At 39.0% G+C, this 18,574-nt stretch overlaps 1 protein-coding gene across 7 annotated transcripts in view; it reads right to left on the bottom strand.

The window, feature by feature from the left end:
• Dock10 (dedicator of cytokinesis 10) overlaps positions 1-18,574 on the bottom strand; it is a 195,036-nt gene that overhangs the window by 19,323 nt on the left and 157,139 nt on the right. For 6 of the 7 annotated variants that reach the window (XM_005395477.2, XM_005395478.2, XM_013519949.1 and 3 more), the window contains exons 32-48: positions 15,687-15,862; positions 15,445-15,561; positions 14,247-14,358; positions 13,439-13,560; positions 13,231-13,345; positions 13,074-13,140; positions 12,811-12,858; positions 12,362-12,463; positions 9,811-9,935; positions 8,837-8,949; positions 6,869-7,006; positions 6,102-6,284; positions 5,468-5,578; positions 4,237-4,452; positions 2,776-2,833; positions 2,347-2,445; positions 180-286 (exon numbers count right to left, since the gene is read on the bottom strand). In XM_005395477.2, the coding sequence (XP_005395534.1) occupies positions 180-286; positions 2,347-2,445; positions 2,776-2,833; positions 4,237-4,452; positions 5,468-5,578; positions 6,102-6,284; positions 6,869-7,006; positions 8,837-8,949; positions 9,811-9,935; positions 12,362-12,463; positions 12,811-12,858; positions 13,074-13,140; positions 13,231-13,345; positions 13,439-13,560; positions 14,247-14,358; positions 15,445-15,561; positions 15,687-15,862 (2,009 nt within the window). The remainder of the gene's footprint in view (positions 1-179; positions 287-2,346; positions 2,446-2,775; positions 2,834-4,236; positions 4,453-5,467; positions 5,579-6,101; positions 6,285-6,868; positions 7,007-8,836; positions 8,950-9,810; positions 9,936-12,361; positions 12,464-12,810; positions 12,859-13,073; positions 13,141-13,230; positions 13,346-13,438; positions 13,561-14,246; positions 14,359-15,444; positions 15,562-15,686; positions 15,863-18,574) is intronic. The other variant, XM_013519950.1, reaches the window with a different exon arrangement.

Genomic DNA, 18,574 nt, shown 5'->3' with positions numbered 1-18,574 from the left:
GTTGCATTTTGTTTATTTGCAATGTACATCAAGTTCATGAAGAACTACATGCAAGATTTTATCAAATTCCCAAGATTTTATCCATTTCCCAAATTTGCATTCTGTATCCTTTTCTCTCATCAATGTAATATTAAGATTTAAAAAAATTATCTTATTACATTAGGACATGGTAGTCTAACCTCATTGTATGGTGTGTCTTGCATCCCTGAATCTTCTTTCATGGCTCCTTCTTCTTTAATATTTGGTGTAATGCTTAGAAAAGCTGGCCATCCCATGGAGAACATGCCTTGGCAGGATCAAGCAAAATGAAACATCAATAGAATCAAATCTTGTTTGGATTAGATATTGACTTTCTTTATGATATCACAAGCCAGAGCATTATAACCTTCTCATAATCAGCAAGCTGGTTAGACAGTAATTATTGATAAGTGCTCTTCCAGTCATGTTCCCCTTTTATTATTTTTGTATAATTTTCAGGCAGCCTATTTCCTTCAAAGAAGTAGCATGGAAGTTTTCAACAGAAAGTGTTATCTGCAGGTAGACATATTTGCAATGTCCTTGTTTAATCTAGCCTCTCTGAGTCTGTTTTGCTCTTTTGTTAGGCTAGAGACATGAATATATATATATATATATTTTTTTGTTTGTTTGTTTGTTTTGTTTTGTTTTGTTTTTGGGTTTTTTTCTGGTACTGGGAATCGAACTCACGACCTTGCGCTTGCCAGGCAGGTGTTGTGTCCCTGAGCTAAATCCCCAGCCCCCTTCTGTTGGTCTTTTTGAGACAGGGTCTCACTATGCAGTTCAGGCTGGCCTTGAGCTCACTTTGTAGCCCAGGCTGGTCTCAAACTTGCAACGATCCTCCTACCTCAACCTCCCAAGTGCTGGGATTACAGGCTTGTGCCACCACACCCAGCAAGAATGAATACCTATCTCAAAAGATTTGAAGGATTTAAAACATTAAAATTTGAGAAAAGTGCCTGGAACAGTCAGTACAAATTCTTTCTTTATATTTTTTAACTTAAAATATAAAAACTATTTTATTTTTTAAAATTAGTGTGTTTGCAGCACAGCCTCGTTTGCATTCACTTTGGGGGACTGGTATATGGAGGCAGCATATCCTGATCATCTCTGTTCCCCAAAACACTGTCTTTATCATGCTCAATACTTGCTAGTTTCCACTCTTTTTCATCATCCAGAAACCTTCTAGATTTTAGTAGCCTGGAGAGTAAAATCATAAAGACCTAAGAAAGACTGAAAGACTTTCTAGGTGCATAGGACCACCTGGCTGTGGAGGGAAGAGTTGGTCTCAGCATTGAGGAGTGTGTGTGGTTAGGGTGACAGGCAGCAGAGCCCCACCACCTCTCTACTTTGGTTCCATCCCAAGCCAACCACCAGCTCTCGGGCAGGTTATTTTGCTTCTCTTGGTTTTCTCATCCAAAATCCAGAGGAAATAACAGGACCTTGCTCATACATGTATTATTGGCCACCAGCTGAGACATTGCTGGTGTAGTACTCAGCATGGTGCTTCCATGTAGCAAGTGTTTTCTGAGTTACTGCTTATACTTTTGTGAAATGATTGTGCTTGTCATAATCAGCTTGTTAACTATGTCACTAAATTATCACTCCCAAAACACGGTAAAAATTACAATAACTATTGCAATCTAAACGTTGCTTTTTTTTAAAAAAAATCTGCTTTCCTACTTTTTATATTAATGACTTTGATAATGACAGAGGTGAATTGATTATAGAAAGAAACATTATACATCTTCCAGGTGATGCTCATTTATTAATACATCTGAGGCATCTGTAATTTCTGGAGTTGGCTACGTTCAGCTTATTCTTAGCCACTTGCATGTTGTAAGGATGAGGTTTACTCCTCTGACTCAGAAACATAACATAAAAATACAGTAAGGATTTCCAATATATGTCATTGAGTTTCAGATGGATGCTGATGAATATGAATACAAGCTAATGCATTATAAGTGTGACCAGCTTCCCCATTTCACAGTTCACTAACAAATATATTCCATTTCCTAGGGATATGCTCAACAAAACAAATCCCAATGTCAGACTGGCATGCAGATACTGGTAGCTAAATATGATGACCACAACCCCTGAGTTGGAACGTTGGATGATATGCAGTTCTGTTTGCTGAGAACTTTTCAGTAATCTAAACTTTATACATTTTGGATGGGATTTCCAAATGACAGGTTTTTGCAGAGTAAGTTCTGTAGGTCTGAGATCATTTTTGCTTCTAATAATACATTTAAGAAGGTTTCATTGGAGCAAAACAGAGTGGTAACCTGACTATCTTTGTAGCAGAGGCGAACAAGTGGTTAGGTCACTCACTTCCTCCACCCGGAGTTGTTAGTAATGGGTTGCTATCACAGGGGTGGGTGTCCTCCGGGAGCAGGGATGGTGTGTGAGTCTTTTCCATTTTCCAGTAACCTATGGTAGTACAAGATGAGGTTAGGATACAGCTACAAGTTTGGGTTAATATGAGCTTATGAAACTAGAAGTTATTAATCCATAAGAAATCCTTATTTTGAACTAAGAAGCTGTACTACGTCAACCTTGTTGTACCTAAAATAAATACGTGAATGGCATGATAGAGTTAAAAATTTAAAGTATTGCATAATGAGAAATACATGGGAAGTGCATGTTATTTACTTAAACATTACTGAGATTACTGGAAGGCAAAGTTAATCAATTAATGCTAAACTAGATTTCCACATGTTGACTCTTGGGTCCTCTCTTTCCCGCAGCCATCTCGCTTACCCTTTCTTTTCAGGTATTCAGCAATGAGGGCAGCTATATGGATGTAACACATAGCAGCCTGTAATAAAGATGAAAACACACAGGGTTAGAGGACGGCTCTTACTCTTCATCTGATTAGGACTAATTGACCAAGAGGAGTCACTGCTTCATGGCAGAATACGTTATTCAGAAACATTCCAAAATATTCACCATTAAGAATAAAATGAGATAAAAGAATACAATTCAGGATTCTTGCTTGTTTGTGATTCTTGATATAGTTTTGAGATGGGTGAATGAACCGGGCTGAAGACTTTTCTCACAGAATTACCTTTCTTTCTTAACACCTAAGCCCCTGTTTAAAAAAAAATTCCAGGTATCCTCTTATTATAGCTATAAACTCCAAATTTGTACATAATTTGGAAATAATCTGTCTCTAAGGGTTTTCTACCTCCAATAATAGCCTCCCTTTGAGCTTCTATTGCATGGGAAATGTCTGTCTAGTGGGTTAGCAGCTGATTAACTAGTGTGGCCTGGTGTAGCATGTACATCCCCATAAGGGTTATATGGGTGATATTTGATTTTTCTCTAGCATTCCCTAAAGCCTTAAATGTTGTTGAGTGCATATCAAAATTTGACTTGGTGAAAGTTCCAAATGACTTCAGATTTTTCCTTTTGAGGTAGTTGGAAGGATTTCACCATTTTCAGAGCTGTCTGACGGTACTAGAGTTGCTCATTATTCTTTGTGCCAAATTGCTGCTAAGACAGGCTTCTGCTTTTGGCTCCAGAGACACTGATCACTGCAAAAGCTTCAGGTTTTAGGGCCACTGTAGACAAATCTATCTCCTCCCAGGAGGGCCACAGTTCTGGGAATAGGGAGAACCTTCCCATTTCCATCCAGAAGCCTTGGGTATGAACTGCTGTGTACACATCCACCCAGTGTTAAAGCTGACAGAAAAGTTAGGTGTGGATTCACAAGCTTTGTACAGCGTATTCACAAGCTTTCTCCTTCTATAGCATAAGCAGTGTTAATTCTCCCATGGCCAGTTCAGACTAGCTGCAGTGAGGACTGATTTCCTCTGCCTGAGTTTGCTCACTATGTAGTAGCAAGCTTTCCTATTAACCCCAAGGGCAGAGAAAATGCTGTAAAACAGAGAACATTAACTTGTAGAACTCTCAATTCCCAGACAGTCTAATTACCATCCTCCTTAGCCTTGGGTTGAGTTTTTAATTCTCACATCTGTGCTGCTTTCCACATATTGCTACTCTCCCACTGCGTCTGGCCCTTGTCTCAGGTCACCTACTTGGAATCAGGCATTCTTGAATTTTGCGTGCAAACTTATTGCACATAAAATGTAGCTGGGTAATATCTAGAGAAGCGGGAAAACACAGTAACTTGTGGTCATTCACGCTGCATGTGAAATTCAAGTCATGCTGGTGAAGAGCTCAGTGGCGATGGTAAATGTGCGAGCCTTTGTTGATCACCTCGGATAAGTCTCCATTTCTGGCGTGGATCTTGGCCATACTCTCCAGCCAGGTCCTCCGCAGTTCGGGGGTGCTCGCATAGGAGTTTGCCAGGCTGTACTGAAGGTCCACTAGCATCTCAGGGTCCTTCTCATGTTCCTTCATCTGAGCTGTGGCCATCAGAACGGTCCTGATTCTTTTAGTCAGGTCTTTCACTTCTGCCGGGAAATTGCTATTCTTTGGAAAAGAGAAAGGTTGGGTCATTATCTATGGAAGTTCTTAAAAGAACTTGTTTCAAGCCAAGCTATTAATTATGGCTGACCTCACCATGTGGTGTGCTCGATGTGTTGTTCACAAATGTGTTCGTTCTCTACGGCTGTGGGTTCTGGGCCACGTGACTGTGCATACACAGACACATTTGCAAGCAGGAATTGCAGCAGACACTGTTCGTTTGTCTTCAAGTCCACCTCCTTCTGTTAATAGCATCTCGATTGTTCTTACGGTCCTGTCCTCCCTGACTTCTGTTCGTGTGATGATCTGAACAGGTCTGCTATCATTCCTAGGCACCAGGGGGAGCACTTGGCTTTTATCTGGCCAGTTATATTTTTTGATCCCCCTGGTCACAGGGATTGGTTTAAGGATGGGCGTGCGATACAAGATTGGATCAAAGAGATTCCATTCTGGAACTTTAATTGATATCATCAAACAAGGGGCTTTTTCTGCTCATGAGATGCTATGAGTATCTTTATGATTTCTGAGGGCAATCCCATGGGGGAGCATTTCTGAAATGAAGTAAACAAGGAGGACTTGAACAGAGAGACAGGAGGGCAAAACAGGCTCAGGAGGGGAGAGGACCTGACAGCACTGTTTTAATCTTAGTGCGTAGTTATCACTCAAGCTCACTTCTACCCCTGGAGTTTTCATTACAATGGCCAGAGGGAAAAAGTCTATAGAAAGCACCAAAAGAAAGATGAAAAGTACTTGCCTAAGAGAGGGGTTATGAGTGAACTGCTTTATTTCTGAATATTCATGGTTAATCTGCTTGTTATATACAATATGTCTCGAAAATTCCACTGAGCCGATTATGTGCTATAACTGTAAAAGCTATCAACTCAAACGACTAAAAATACAAATGCTCAAAATCCCAATAACCAAAATGTAGAATTAATATTTAATGATTTTGCTATTTCACAAAGAGACTACTTCAGTTTATCCTTGCCTATTTAGAAAAAGCCCACAAAGCATTTCTTACTTTCATTTGCTTGTCTCCATTGGCAAAGTTATTGGTGATTGCCAGGGAGTGCTGAAAGCGAAAGCCTCCAATCCCCGCGTCAGCTATTAACTGGCTTACGGCTTTGATGAGCTGGAAGGGAAAAGAAAAATAAACCCCTTTAAACAAAATGAGAAATAGTGTTTTGAAAGAAATTCACTGGGTTTCATTTCTGTGTCAATTTCAAGGAGAAGCATTGTCAGCTGGCTTTGTAATCCAAGGCACTTCCTCAAAATGTAAATACTTAATGAAGGCTGTAGGAATCATGGGATACTTTAAATAAAGATCTTATGAATTTGGTGGGTTTAGCTCAGAGCTAGCTAAAGTTTCTGAATTGTCTACCTGATCCTAGTCCTGGACAAAAGAAAGGGAAGTACAAATGGAGATATGGGCTCTGCTACTTTCTTCCCAGCTACGTCCTGCTGTAAATTAAAACTGTGATGATTCCTCTCTTAAGGAGAAGTTTGGTGGAGCTGGTAACAGGTTGCCCTGGGAACAAGAGGCTTTAATGGCTGGTGAAACAGATGAGCGGTTTGTCTTGTTTGTGGGCAGCAGGTCTAATTTAGGGGCTTGTGCATGCTTTATAAGACCATTAATGAAAACTGGTACCACTTACTTGTAAGTGAGACCGGACAATTGACTTCTGCTTGTTAAATTCAAAATTCTTTCTCATGAAGAAGTACAGAAGAGCTGAGGCTTCCATCTGAGTTGATCGTGACCTGTGGTTACAACATTTCAGGACTTCATAGCAGAATGACCCACAGAGGTCAGCGGGTCCTTGAAAGAATGCTGAGGGAAACTAGAGAAATAAAAGAATGGGTGGGATGGACAACCTTTCTTCACTTTTCTCTGTCCATTCTCCTTTGAAAAACCCCTCTCCAGTTTTAACTTACTCTGCTTCTTGCATTTGAAAGTGAGGAAGATATACTCTCACTCATTAAAGTCTATATAATTCTCTATATCATCAGTAGCTAAAATCAATCCACAGTAATTAAATGAGAGATTTGAAATGTCTTCTATGTACTTGACATTGTTAAAATCCCAGAGTGTTATTTACAGGTGTCCCCACAGACAGCGGCTATATCTACTTTAATGGAAACCGCTCAACTTGACATGGATGGATATGACCCTTGAAGGAATGCATTTTACTAACTCTGCTAATACACTCAGTGGGAATTCAAAGAACTATTGATTGGACACTAATTTTATTTCCTTTTGGTATCAAAACAGGCAGAATGTCAACTCATTTGGAGACCAGGAATCACATTAATAAGCAGCAGAAGAAAGCAAATCTTTTTCTCTCCATACTGAGAGATGCAAAGATTAGGACGTGTTCATTATCAGCCCCAGCTGAGCTCTCCTGGGAACCTGGAGGCTCCTTACCTTGCACACAAACAACCTCAAAGAGGCAAACACATGCTTCAGTGCCGTGGCCGACTGGTTGACTTGGAAAAAGAGCATGTAGGTATCAAAGACCCTTTTCATCAATGAATTTTGACAGTCAGATTGTTGCAGCTGTCTCTGGAAATTCAGCACAGATTTTATTTAGGACAAGTGAAACCTTTGCATTTCTTCAAAAATATGTATCGTGTGCCTACCATGTTGTAGGCACAGTTCTGGATGTGAAATAAATTTACATAACAGGGATAGAGAAAGTGACTAAATAAAATAATGCAGTATGTAATAGAACGTATTTGCTTTTGGGGTGGGATTACTTCGTTCAGGTGGTCAGCAGAGACCTCTCTAATGGATGAGTGACCTATGTGCGGATGGAGCCTGCCTTGGAGAAATTGGAAGGATTGTCCCAGGACGGAGAAATAGACGGTACAGGAGCCTTTAGGTAGAGAGAAGCCTATGAGAAAGAAAAGCAGAGGGAGTAGGTAGGGATCAGCAGAGATGAGATGAAGTCATGGGCCAGTCCTTGCTGACACTGGGAAAGCACTTCAAATGTGAGAGATTTGAGTGACATTTCCATTGAGCAATAAAGAAGCAAAATGTAGTTGCTGCTATTTTCTGTCACCATCCTCACATGTCACTTGGAAGCAGGGCTTTCTTGGTGTAATCATGAGGTGGATGTAGAGACTTTAATCAGTGGATTCAGGAAATCCTGGCTCAATCCTTAATGTGCTACCGAGTCTGCAGCTCATTTGGTTGAGCTGCAAATGTTTTTTTTTTTTTTAACACCTTTATTGAAGTAGTTGGCATCCACTAAATTGCACATATTCTAAGTGTGTATTTGGATGAGTTCGATATTGGTATACATCCCTGAAGCCACCATTGTAATCAAGATCATGAGCATATCCGTCATTCCTGAAAGTTTCACGATTTTTTTTTGGTAATCCCTTCCTACCCTTTCTCAGGCAACAACTGATCTGCTGTTTTTATAGTTTGCATTTTCTAAACTTTTTTTGTTTTTGTTTTTTTTTGTTTTTCTCCTGTACCGGGAACCGAACTCATGACCTTACACTTGCCAGGCAGGCGCTTTTGCCGCTGAGCTAAATCCCCAGCCCCTGCATTTTCTAAACTTTTATACAAATTAAATAATATGGCAATAGTTTTCTTTTTCTTGTTCTTGAACTTAATGCATGTTTTAGCCAGTATTGGTAGCTAATTGCTTTTTACAGTTGAATAATATTCTACTATATGGACATAGCACACATTTTTCTAATCCCTTTACTTGTTGATATACGTGTGGGTGGATGTTTTTTCTTTTTGCTATTGAAAATAAATCTGCTATGCATATCTGTGTACAGAGCTTTGTGTAGACACGTGTTTTTATTTCTCCTGGGTCAATATTTAGTCACAGTAGTAAAGGTCTTTACTGTTTGGGTCCCTAGCATCGATGAATAGAAGGTCCAGTTTCTTTGTATCCTTGCCAAAACTTGGTACAGTGAGTCTTTTAAAATTGAGCATTTTTAATAGGTATGAGTGGTATCACTTCATCAGAGATATACGAATGGCAGGTAAGCATATAAAAGATATTCAAAATGAATAAATCAGTTTCTTTGGCTCTAGTTCTAAATTTAATCCCTAGCACCATTTACCCCTCCTTTTTCTATTGAAAAAGTACAGACACATTCTCACCTGCCCCAGCTTGCCCAACAGCAAAATGAGGGAAATTAGGAAGACTCTGATTTGACAATAGTAAAACACAGATGTTTGCATATCAAACATTGGTCAGCTTTTGATAAATCAGAAGCTCATTGTTAGTGTGCTTTCCACTCACGTGTAAGCTGATTTACACGAGGTGAATTGATTTCATAAAACATTTTAAAACCATGTCCTTGAGTTCAGATAGCTTTTTGACCTCTCATTTTACCACTTTGCAGAAAACATTATGATCATATTCACCTGGTGAACCTGACAGAAGAGGGACAGCAGGTCTAGAATAGTGAGGCAAACCTCTGTTGCTATATTGGCCTCCGTATCCACATGGTGTACAATGTCTATTTCATTGGAGTTGCCTATAAAATGCAAAATGAAACAATGCATGAGTGTCTAGACAGTTTTTTACTGTACCCTATGAAAGATTTTTTTATTATAGTATATCTAGTGTCTGCTGGTATTGATTAATAATTTATTAAATCAAAGTGCTTTTGTTTATTAGGTTTCCTTATTGGGTAAATTAGAAAACACTAGGCCGAGTCTTTCGTGTATGCACCCTTTCTTATATCAGTTGTAGGGCTCCATAATTTCTTAGTTCTTTTCCATTAATTCAGCCACCAATAGGTCATATGATTTTCTGTAATCAGCTTTATGCTTCTGGGCTAGATCAAATGTACAAGTCAGTGGGCAGTGGGCAAAAGAGTCCCCTTCAGAAAGACACAAACATATTTGTATATTAAAACCTTCAGAGGAACTGTGGGCCATATGATCATAATTGCTAACATTTGCTATAAAACACTGGGCTCTGGTTTTCCTCCCTCACAAGCAGGAATGCGTGCATCTCTGGATTCAAGGTGTTATGCTTACTGCTCATGGAAAATGGACAACTCTGTTCTCTTCCAGGGTCAAAGCGAAACAACCTGTCCGAGAGAGGCTCCATAACCCTCACAGTATCAAAAGCCACCCTGAGCACCTTCCATTGCGAGTTTTATCTTTCCTTCACCTTTCCCATAAGGACACTACGTCTTTTTCTTTTTTGGTGATTTCTTCCACCAAGAAGCATTTCCTGGTCTGCAACAAACTTTAAAACAGTGGTTTTTACCGGCACAGCAGCATTCCTTGGATTTACTGAACATTATAATGCATTTTATGCCCTATACCATACGTATTTAGAAAACAACTGGGAACCATCTTGTTCCTGTGATTTCTGGTTTACTTACTGGTCATGGTATTGTCTAGCATCTGCAACAGTTTGGGGTTAGAAAGTGCATTTTTGCCTCGGATTATAGGTAAGGTCTGTGATCTGTGCTGCTTATGGCCTTCGTGACCGGAAGTGGTGTGCATCCTGAAAGTTCAACGAGAGAAGTGGTTACTGTTATCTGGAGATTTTATATCCAAAGGTTTATTAAAATATTCTATTTGAGGAAGACATGGAGGGGAAGATGAAAACATAACAATGTGCTGTGTCCATGTACCAACTCCCTGTGAGGACTGTGATCATAATAGACTACAAATATATCCTAGCCTGAGTTAAACATAAAAAAAACTAATTTGAACAGAGGGTTTTTTAAAAAATAAAAAATATTCACTATAAGCATCATGAAGAAAGTGACTTTTAAATACTTTTGGAGGAATTTATTTAAGCCAAGATAGTATTTGCAGGGACCATACATTGAATGACTGACAGTTAAAGCAACTCTGGTAAAGTGCTTCTGATATGATTGATGAAATCAAATGAATCGGGCTGGGGATTTAGCTCAGCAGCACAGCGCCTGCCTGGCAAGCGGAAGGTTGTGAGTTCAATTGCTGGAACCAGAAAACAAAAACAAAAACAAAACAAAACAAAACAACAAAAAAGGAAATCAAATGAATTATGAATGTTGAGTTGGCTACTAGCAGATCAACCAGCAGGTACAGTGATGGGCATTAGAAACTGTAATATTATGAAGCTTGGATATATCAAATTGCTTTTAAAAATGGAAGATGTTGAATCTGGTCTAAAATAACTCTTGTTTTATTATGTCTTGTATTTGATGCTTCTTATGACTCAGCGTTCCATCTGGGTCATGTCCATGGGAGCTGACATGTGGTCGCTGTGGGGGACATTGGTATTTGAGGGTCCTCTGTACCTCTAAGTTATCACCAAGGACAGTGACAATACCTTTCATTTAATGGTCTGAGACACATTCAATGGGAAAATGATCCAGTGTCACTGCAGAATTAGGAATACTTTCTGTTTCTCACTTTATGATTTGGCCAAGGATGCTTACACATGTGGGTTCAATTTATTTCACTTATGAGTATGGTCTCTAGTTGCATCCATTTACCTATAAAAGCCTCAGATTTATCTTTTCTTTATAGATGAGTAATACTCCATTGTATAAAAATATCACATCTTTTGCATCCGTTCTTCAGATGATGCTATGGTTATCTCTTTGTCATATTCTTCACAGACTGGTTTGGGGGAATCAAAGGGACTGGATGGGTCAAAGCCCAGGAAATTAGACTTGGGGTTTCAGTAGCCCAGGAAGCATGGCCTGTTCCTGAAACTCCAAGAAGTAAAGAATTCTGGGCTATGGAACTTCATGTTGGAGTCTAGTTCAGTCTGTCACTGGAGGAAAAAAAATCCTAGTTTTTACGTGATGAAGGGCAGCAGGCGCACCTGCCCAGTCATTGCGGGGGAGCTAAAATCCAGCCCAGCAGACGTTTGCTGTGACTTCGGGTGGATTACCATTATTAGTCAACAGGGAAAGCAATTCTTTACTGCTCTCTATTCTATTCCCATTTGCAAAACATACCCAGTACATTTTAAAAATTTACTCAAAGGCACTCAAAGGCAATTTCAAGAGGTCTCTAGAGATGGAGGCAAATTTTATTCTATGATTTATTGACTATATACCACTTTCCTAGTTTCCTCTAAAACTCTTTCTAAAATATTCATCTTATGTATTATTCTAATGCCTATGGCGAGGATAAATCAAACCAGAGAAAATTGTAGCAAACAATTCCTATTTATTAGACCCAGAGGAGATTTGAGGTAGAATTTTGGGGCAAATCTTTCCCACTGGGGAGGCTGATGAAGAGGACTGCAAGTCCTGTATACACAGAAAATCAGGTCAATGACTAGGAAATCTAAAGGAAGCTGATGCAGCCATCCAGACCTCCTCTTTTGATGTTCTAAAAAACAATTTCAGCTTTAAGAACATTTCCAAAAGCAGTATAATTACTGAGAAGAATAGGCAGACATGATCACAAATTTTGCTTTGTCACTAGGAGATTAGCAAGAATTAAGAGAGGCATTTATTCAAATTATGTGTACCTCTCAGGTTCAATTAAATTGAAATTCTCATTAACGCTCATTCTATCCAAGACATTGTGCTCTAAGTGCACATAAATGAGGCACAGTTCTTAACTCTGGTTGTATAAGCTAGTGGGACAGAAAAGAAAGTGTCTATGAAATTTATTCAGATAAGTAGAAAGCTTCTTGAATTTTCCGTTTGGTCTGAAACATTTTTCTATCTATCTATCTATCTATCTATCTATCTATCTATCCGTCCGTCCGTCTATCTATCTATCTATCTATCTATCTATCTATCTATCTATCATCTATCTATCATCTATCTATCTATCTACTATCTATCTATCTATCTATCTATCTATCTATCATCTATCTATCTATGCATGGGTCTGTGTACTCACTCTTCCCTATGCATGGATATACACATATGTACACATATGTGCAATTCACATATCAAGCAAATGTGACATTACCATTGTGACAAGAGACCTGATGTCTGGCAGGAAGGGTTGGATCCTTTGAGAGTTCCATTGTTCTGGGTGGACTGCACGAATTTAAATGCAGCAGCAATTTTTCTGCAAGGGAAACAAGATTTCATTATAGCTCAGCACCTATAATTTACATAGACAAACAAAATGGCAACTGACAAAGCAATGCCTGCACAACGAAGTATTTCATGTTCTATGATACAGTGAGGAGTAAAATCCCAGTTTCGCCTGCAAGTGGGAAATCGGGGTCGTGTGGGCTTTTTTGTCTCATATAAATCTACAAACTTCTGTGTATAAGGTGAAGTCAACTTAACAGTCCTTATTTATGTTTTATGATTTCAGACACGTATTTATAAATCTAACCTGATGCATTAACATATATCATCATGCTTTTTAAAACACTACATTAACCTGTGGGAATTTAAGATTATTACCTTATTATATTGCGTTTTCCTAGGTATCTGAAATTTTGAAGACAAACACTAGAAAGGAAAAAAAGGTCACAATCTAATTATTCATTCCCTTTTACTTACACATAACTGTTCATCTAAGTATACTGAAAGAAAAACATTAAATTTTCTTTAACTGTTACTACTGATAAGTAATTTACTATAAACGTTCTTGGGGTGAAAGGTGGTACAGTGGGCTATTTTGAAAGTTCCAAATCAACGTGTTATCTAATCAATCTGTGGCTTACTCCAAGATGCTGAAGAAGTCGGACACCTCAGGACTGGGTGCTCTCTGCCAGTAGGCGATCAGAGTCTCTAGAAGAAAAATCCACACAGCATGAGGATCTCTGGAATGCAGTGTTCTCTCTTTCTTTTCTTAATGTAATTTGAAAGAGTTCTCTTTACCATCTGAAATTGTTTTCATAATGTGAAGAAAGCACATGAGCAGACTCCTGGTTTCTGCTTGATCTAACTTGTCAAATCGAAGAGTTGACCCAATCAAAGACAGAGGTCTCGGGATCTAGGCATTAAAGAACCAACAAGGACAGTACAAATAAGAACTTTCTGGCTTGTAGTTCTGGTGAACTACACCCCTCTGGGAGTGAAGCTGTACCTTCTCACAGTTGTCAGTTTTCTCACTGCTCTTCTCGTTGGTACTTGGATTGGAGTCAAGACTCGCTAAAGATGCTCTGGAATCAGCATGGTTCACTGTAGAAATAGCTATTGATGAAAATGCTGCAAACACAAGCCACAGCACACGTATGACAATGAGATGCATGGTTACAGAAAAGAAAAAGCTAAAATGATGAACCCAAAAGGATGATTAGGACCGTTGAAGTGGTTATTGTGTTGTGAAAGTATCTCAAAATAGAGTCTAGGATTGGCATTAAAAATGTGACATTTCTAGGGTTATTAAAGTGGTCTTTAAAGACGTAGGACAATCTGAACCATTATAAATGGAAACAAACAAAGTAGGCATGTTCTTCTGATCTCTTAAAGTGCCTTTTAAAAACTGCCTCAGTACAATCCCATAAAGATAATTTTGGGGAAGGAGCTTTCAACTTTGGACAGTTTATGAGAAATTAAAACGCCATTTCAAAAATAGTTCATAAAAATAATCTTTAAATTTGAAAAGCTATTATATTTTAAAAGGCTCCGTGCAATGAAAACTTAAAGGCTGTTTCCAGAACGAAGTAACTTGATAACATCTGAGCAGATTGCTCTTTAAGCCAAGCAAAGATGGACACTTAGTACAAGCCCAGTCACTGGATGGCATTCAAAGAAATATGTAAAAAGTCTGGGCATATCGATGCAGCCGACTTTGCCAGATATATTATGCATATGAATTATGGATTGGTAAAAAGCACAATGATCTACAATGTAAACACAGATGAATGTTAAACACAAGTGCTTTCAAGTACCTGCTATGGAATTTAAAACATCCTTAGAAAATGATGTATCTACAGAGGTTGCATGTTTCATAGATGTCTGGATTTGAAATCCTCCATTGGTGCTTAGGTCATCTCTTGACCCCTGCATTCAAAGTGGAGAAGAGATTTATGGCAAGCAGAATATTTCACCATTGTAAACCCGTGTGTGCCTTCCTCATTACACTTTCAATTAGATCACATTTAATTTGATCTTTTATATTCCAGCAAAGATTTTCTGCCAGAGTAGGCAATGAAAGTGAATAAAGTCAAAATCATACTCTTAGTCACAATTTGATTTTCTTATCAAAAATAATAGAAATAATAATAGTAGAAATAATCTTTGAGCTAGGGACTAAATGACAGAGACAATTACTGGTATAGTTATGGGATACAATATAGATTATATATAAGCATTATCCTGAGTTTTCTTATGCTTACTACTATCTATCTCCAGGGACTAGATTATAAATAGCTGTTATATGCTGGGCAAATAGTTCTTATATGCCAGGATGTATACACAGTTTATCCTCATAAAGATCTTGTGATGTAGGTATTCCATCACATCTTATAAATAAGGCTTAAAGAAGCTGGATAACTTAACAAAAGTCACATGGATAGTAACTGGGAATTGAATGAGGTACTCTCTCAAAAACTTTCCAGGGGCCTGGCCCATACGTTTTGATGGTTATGTTTTCCACTGTTACTGGATTTAGCAGCATCTTAGTCATCCAAGATGTAACACAACAATGGGTCTTATGTAGATTTTGTGCAGTCACCATGGTGGTTCGGTGAAGGAAGTATTATAACAGTCTACCTCTGAGCCCTAACTACAAATAAGGCACTTATCTATACTGATATCATAGGGGGGGCAAAAACAATGCCGAAGGCGGTGGGGGAAGGACATATGCTGAGGGTAGGGCCACGAGGGCAACACAGGAGCCCTAAAAACTGGGAAGAATTAGAAGGGGATGCAGACAACAGGGGACTATGAAAATACAATGTTAAAAAGAGACACCAGGTAGAAGCCTACAGTGGCCAATCTGGAAACAAGGACATTGATGTGAGCATCTCACAGGAAGCATGAAGTGTGAATTTGCTCACAGGTGGGAAGAAACAGCTATGCAGGGTGTAAATATAAACAGATAAATTCACTGTTAAGCTAGAAATGTGAAATGTTACATAAACTTACCTGATTAGACGTATTGACTGTGAAAGGATACAGGTCCTTCAGGTAAATCCTTGGCATATTGTCCAGAAGCATGCCATAGAGGGGCATGTATAAACTCGCTATCTGGGCCTGCTTTCTCTAGGTGAAAAGGTGGCCAAAGAAATGATTCATGTAAAAATCAATAGGCTTGTAGGTTTGATATGCATTTAATGCAGTGAGCCATTAAACAGTGCCTAGGGAGGGAAGACAGGAAGGCCACTTACTGTTTCTCTGTATCGATCATCAAATGAATGCTTAGCCATTAGATTTTTTAGGACAGCTAAAGCTAAGTGCCTGATATCTTGGTCTTCCTGCAGGGCAAAGCCGACTTCTCGGAGCAAAATTCCAATTAGGAAATGTTTGCGGCAAAATTCATTCGTGACAGAATATTCAGGCATGTCTTTGGGAGGAAAGAAAAGATATGGCGTTACTGACAAGAAAACACTTTATAAATAGTAAAGCAACCGCTATCAACCCCTTCCACTAGCAGGAGGGGTTCAGTAAGACAATCTTCCTAAATCTCTGCGAGCATTTAGTAAGATGGGAATGAAGAAACAAAGACAAATACAAAGGAATATACCATGCCAACTGCTATGCTCCAAGAATCTAATGGCATGATTACAGTATTACAGGAGCTAAAACCACACATACTGTCTGTAGGAATTGGGGAGTGTTATAGGAATGCATATGCGAGCTGGCCCTTTAAGGATGCTTAAAATTCGGAGGTATAAATATTTGATGGAGCAGATAGAAGTAGTGGATATAGGACAGGAAGTTGGGGGTCAGTAGGCACAGTCAGCCACCCAAAGAGGAATGGGAGGAATCGAGGTTTGAGTGGTAGGGTGGGGCTGGATGACAGAAAAACTTGAGTACACGTTCCCCCCTGCCCCGGTCATGTACGTCTCACTGTCGCTTGCATTTCTATAGGAAAGATTCAACACTAAGGGCTTTGAAGCCAGTGACCTCATTAGACTTGCGCTTTATTTACTTAATGAGATGGCTGCAGTATATAAATGTATTAGAGGGCAGGGAGAGGAGAGAGAGCTAAATGATACAAAAGGGGACAGAAAAGAGTGATGTATTGGCTGGGGTTGCCAGAACTGAGTAGTAGAAGTAAAATCAGGACAGGTTGGTTTATCAGGAAGGATGTGAGGAAGCAATGAGAGAGAGAGAGAAAAGAAGCCAAAGGGGGCTACAAAGTATGGAGTTGGAATTATGGAGAAAATATGTCACAATTTCCAGTAATAGTAGATTTGTTCACAACTGTCTGGTGTGCTTTGCATGCTTAACTGTTAACAGTAGTGCTAGCCGCAGGGGCGAACTCCTTGATGTGGGCACTGGTAATGGCTTCATGAACATGACCCCCAAACACAGGCAGCACGGGACAAAATGAACAGGTGAAACTATATCAAGCTAAAGGTTTCTGGAAAGCAAAGGAAAGAATCAATAAAATAAAAAGGCAACCAACAGATGGTGTAAAAATACATGCAGACCATGTATCTGATGGGGCAACTGATATCCAAAGCAAGTACAAAACTCGTACACCCGAAGAGCAAAAGCAAAAGCAAAAGCAAAAGCAAAACAAAACAAAGCAACAGCAACAATAAATAAGACAAGTAATTAGGATAAAAATGGGCAAAGGACCGAAGCAGACATTTTTCTAAAGAAGATATAAAAATGACCAATGGAAATATGAAAATGTGCTCACCATCACTAATAATTAAAGAAGCGAAAATCAAAACTACAATGAGCTATATCATCTCATTCCTGCTAGGATGGCCATGATCTGAAGTCAAATAAGTAGGGAGAATAACAAGTGCCGGGGGAGCGGAGAAAAGGAAATCCTTTTACCCTGCCAGAGGCTTATACACAGATACGGTCATTACAGAAGGTAATCAGGAGTGCCCTCAAAGAACTAAAAACAACTGTCACATTATCCAATGGTCTAGCCTCTGGCTGTCTACCTAACAGAATTGAAATCAGTATCTTTTTAAAATAATTTTTTTCTCTTTTAACTGATAGGTAAAAACATAAAAACTATTGCTGAAATACCATGTACTGTTTTGATATATGTGTACATTACGATCTTTAAGTCAGGTAGAACATGCCTACTCCCCGCAACTTTTCCAGTATAGTTTTGTTATCTGCAGCCACCTTACTTTGCAATAGCATGCTACTTGCTTCTGTCTAACTGCAACTTAATACCTGCTGGTCAATCTTTCCCTACCCCTCCCTTCGCCTGCTTTCCCTGGCCTTTGGTAATCACTACCATACTCTTCTTTTTTATAATTTTTGCTTTTTGTAGTACATCTCTGTCCTACATAATGCATACACTCCTTGTGGGAGTTGGAACATGGACATAACACATCTTAATTCTGTGTATGTTCCCTTCCTCTCCCCTCCTTCTACCTCCCTCCGACTCTTGGTCCTCTTTCCATTTGCAAACACTGTTAGGGTCAATTTTCTTTAGGTTTCATGTGCTTTCAGGCATGTGTCCCTGTCTTCTATGTCTGGTTTATTTTATTTATCATAATGATCTCCAGTTCTGTCTATGTTGCTACAAATGACAGGATTTGGATTTCATGTTTTAGGGCTGAACAGCATTTCATTTTATGTGTGTACCACATTTACTTTATCCATGCACCACCTGATGGGCAGTTAGGTGCTTCCCACTTCTTGGCTGTTCAGAACAGTGTTGTGATGAACATGGGAATGTGCGTGCCTCGATCACACACCAATTTCACTCCCTTTGGATATGCACCCGGTAGTGGGACTGCTAGGTCTTAGGACGGTTTTGAGGAACCTCCATTTCGTCTTCCACACTGGGCTCTCTCAGTTCACACTGCTGTCAACACATCCTCATCAGCACTTGGTATCTTTAGTTTTTTTTGAAATGAAATCAGTATCTTGAAGAAGTGTCTTCACCCTCATGTATGTTGGAACATTATTCACAATAGTCAATACAGTATATGAAAATAAGCCTAAGTGTCCATTTATAGATGAATGGATAAAGAAAATGCAATCTAGTTCTATTCATTCTTAAAAAAAGAAGGAAGATTCTGCCATTTGCAACAACATGGATGAAACTAGAGGACATTAATGCTAATTGAAA

Source organism: Chinchilla lanigera, unplaced genomic scaffold, assembly GCF_000276665.1.
Source record: "Chinchilla lanigera isolate Chin_1 unplaced genomic scaffold, ChiLan1.0 scaffold00052, whole genome shotgun sequence".
Lineage (NCBI taxonomy): Eukaryota > Metazoa > Chordata > Mammalia > Rodentia > Chinchillidae > Chinchilla > Chinchilla lanigera.
The sequence above is the reverse complement of the archived record's forward strand: the minus strand, read 5'-3'. Positions and strand labels throughout refer to the sequence as shown.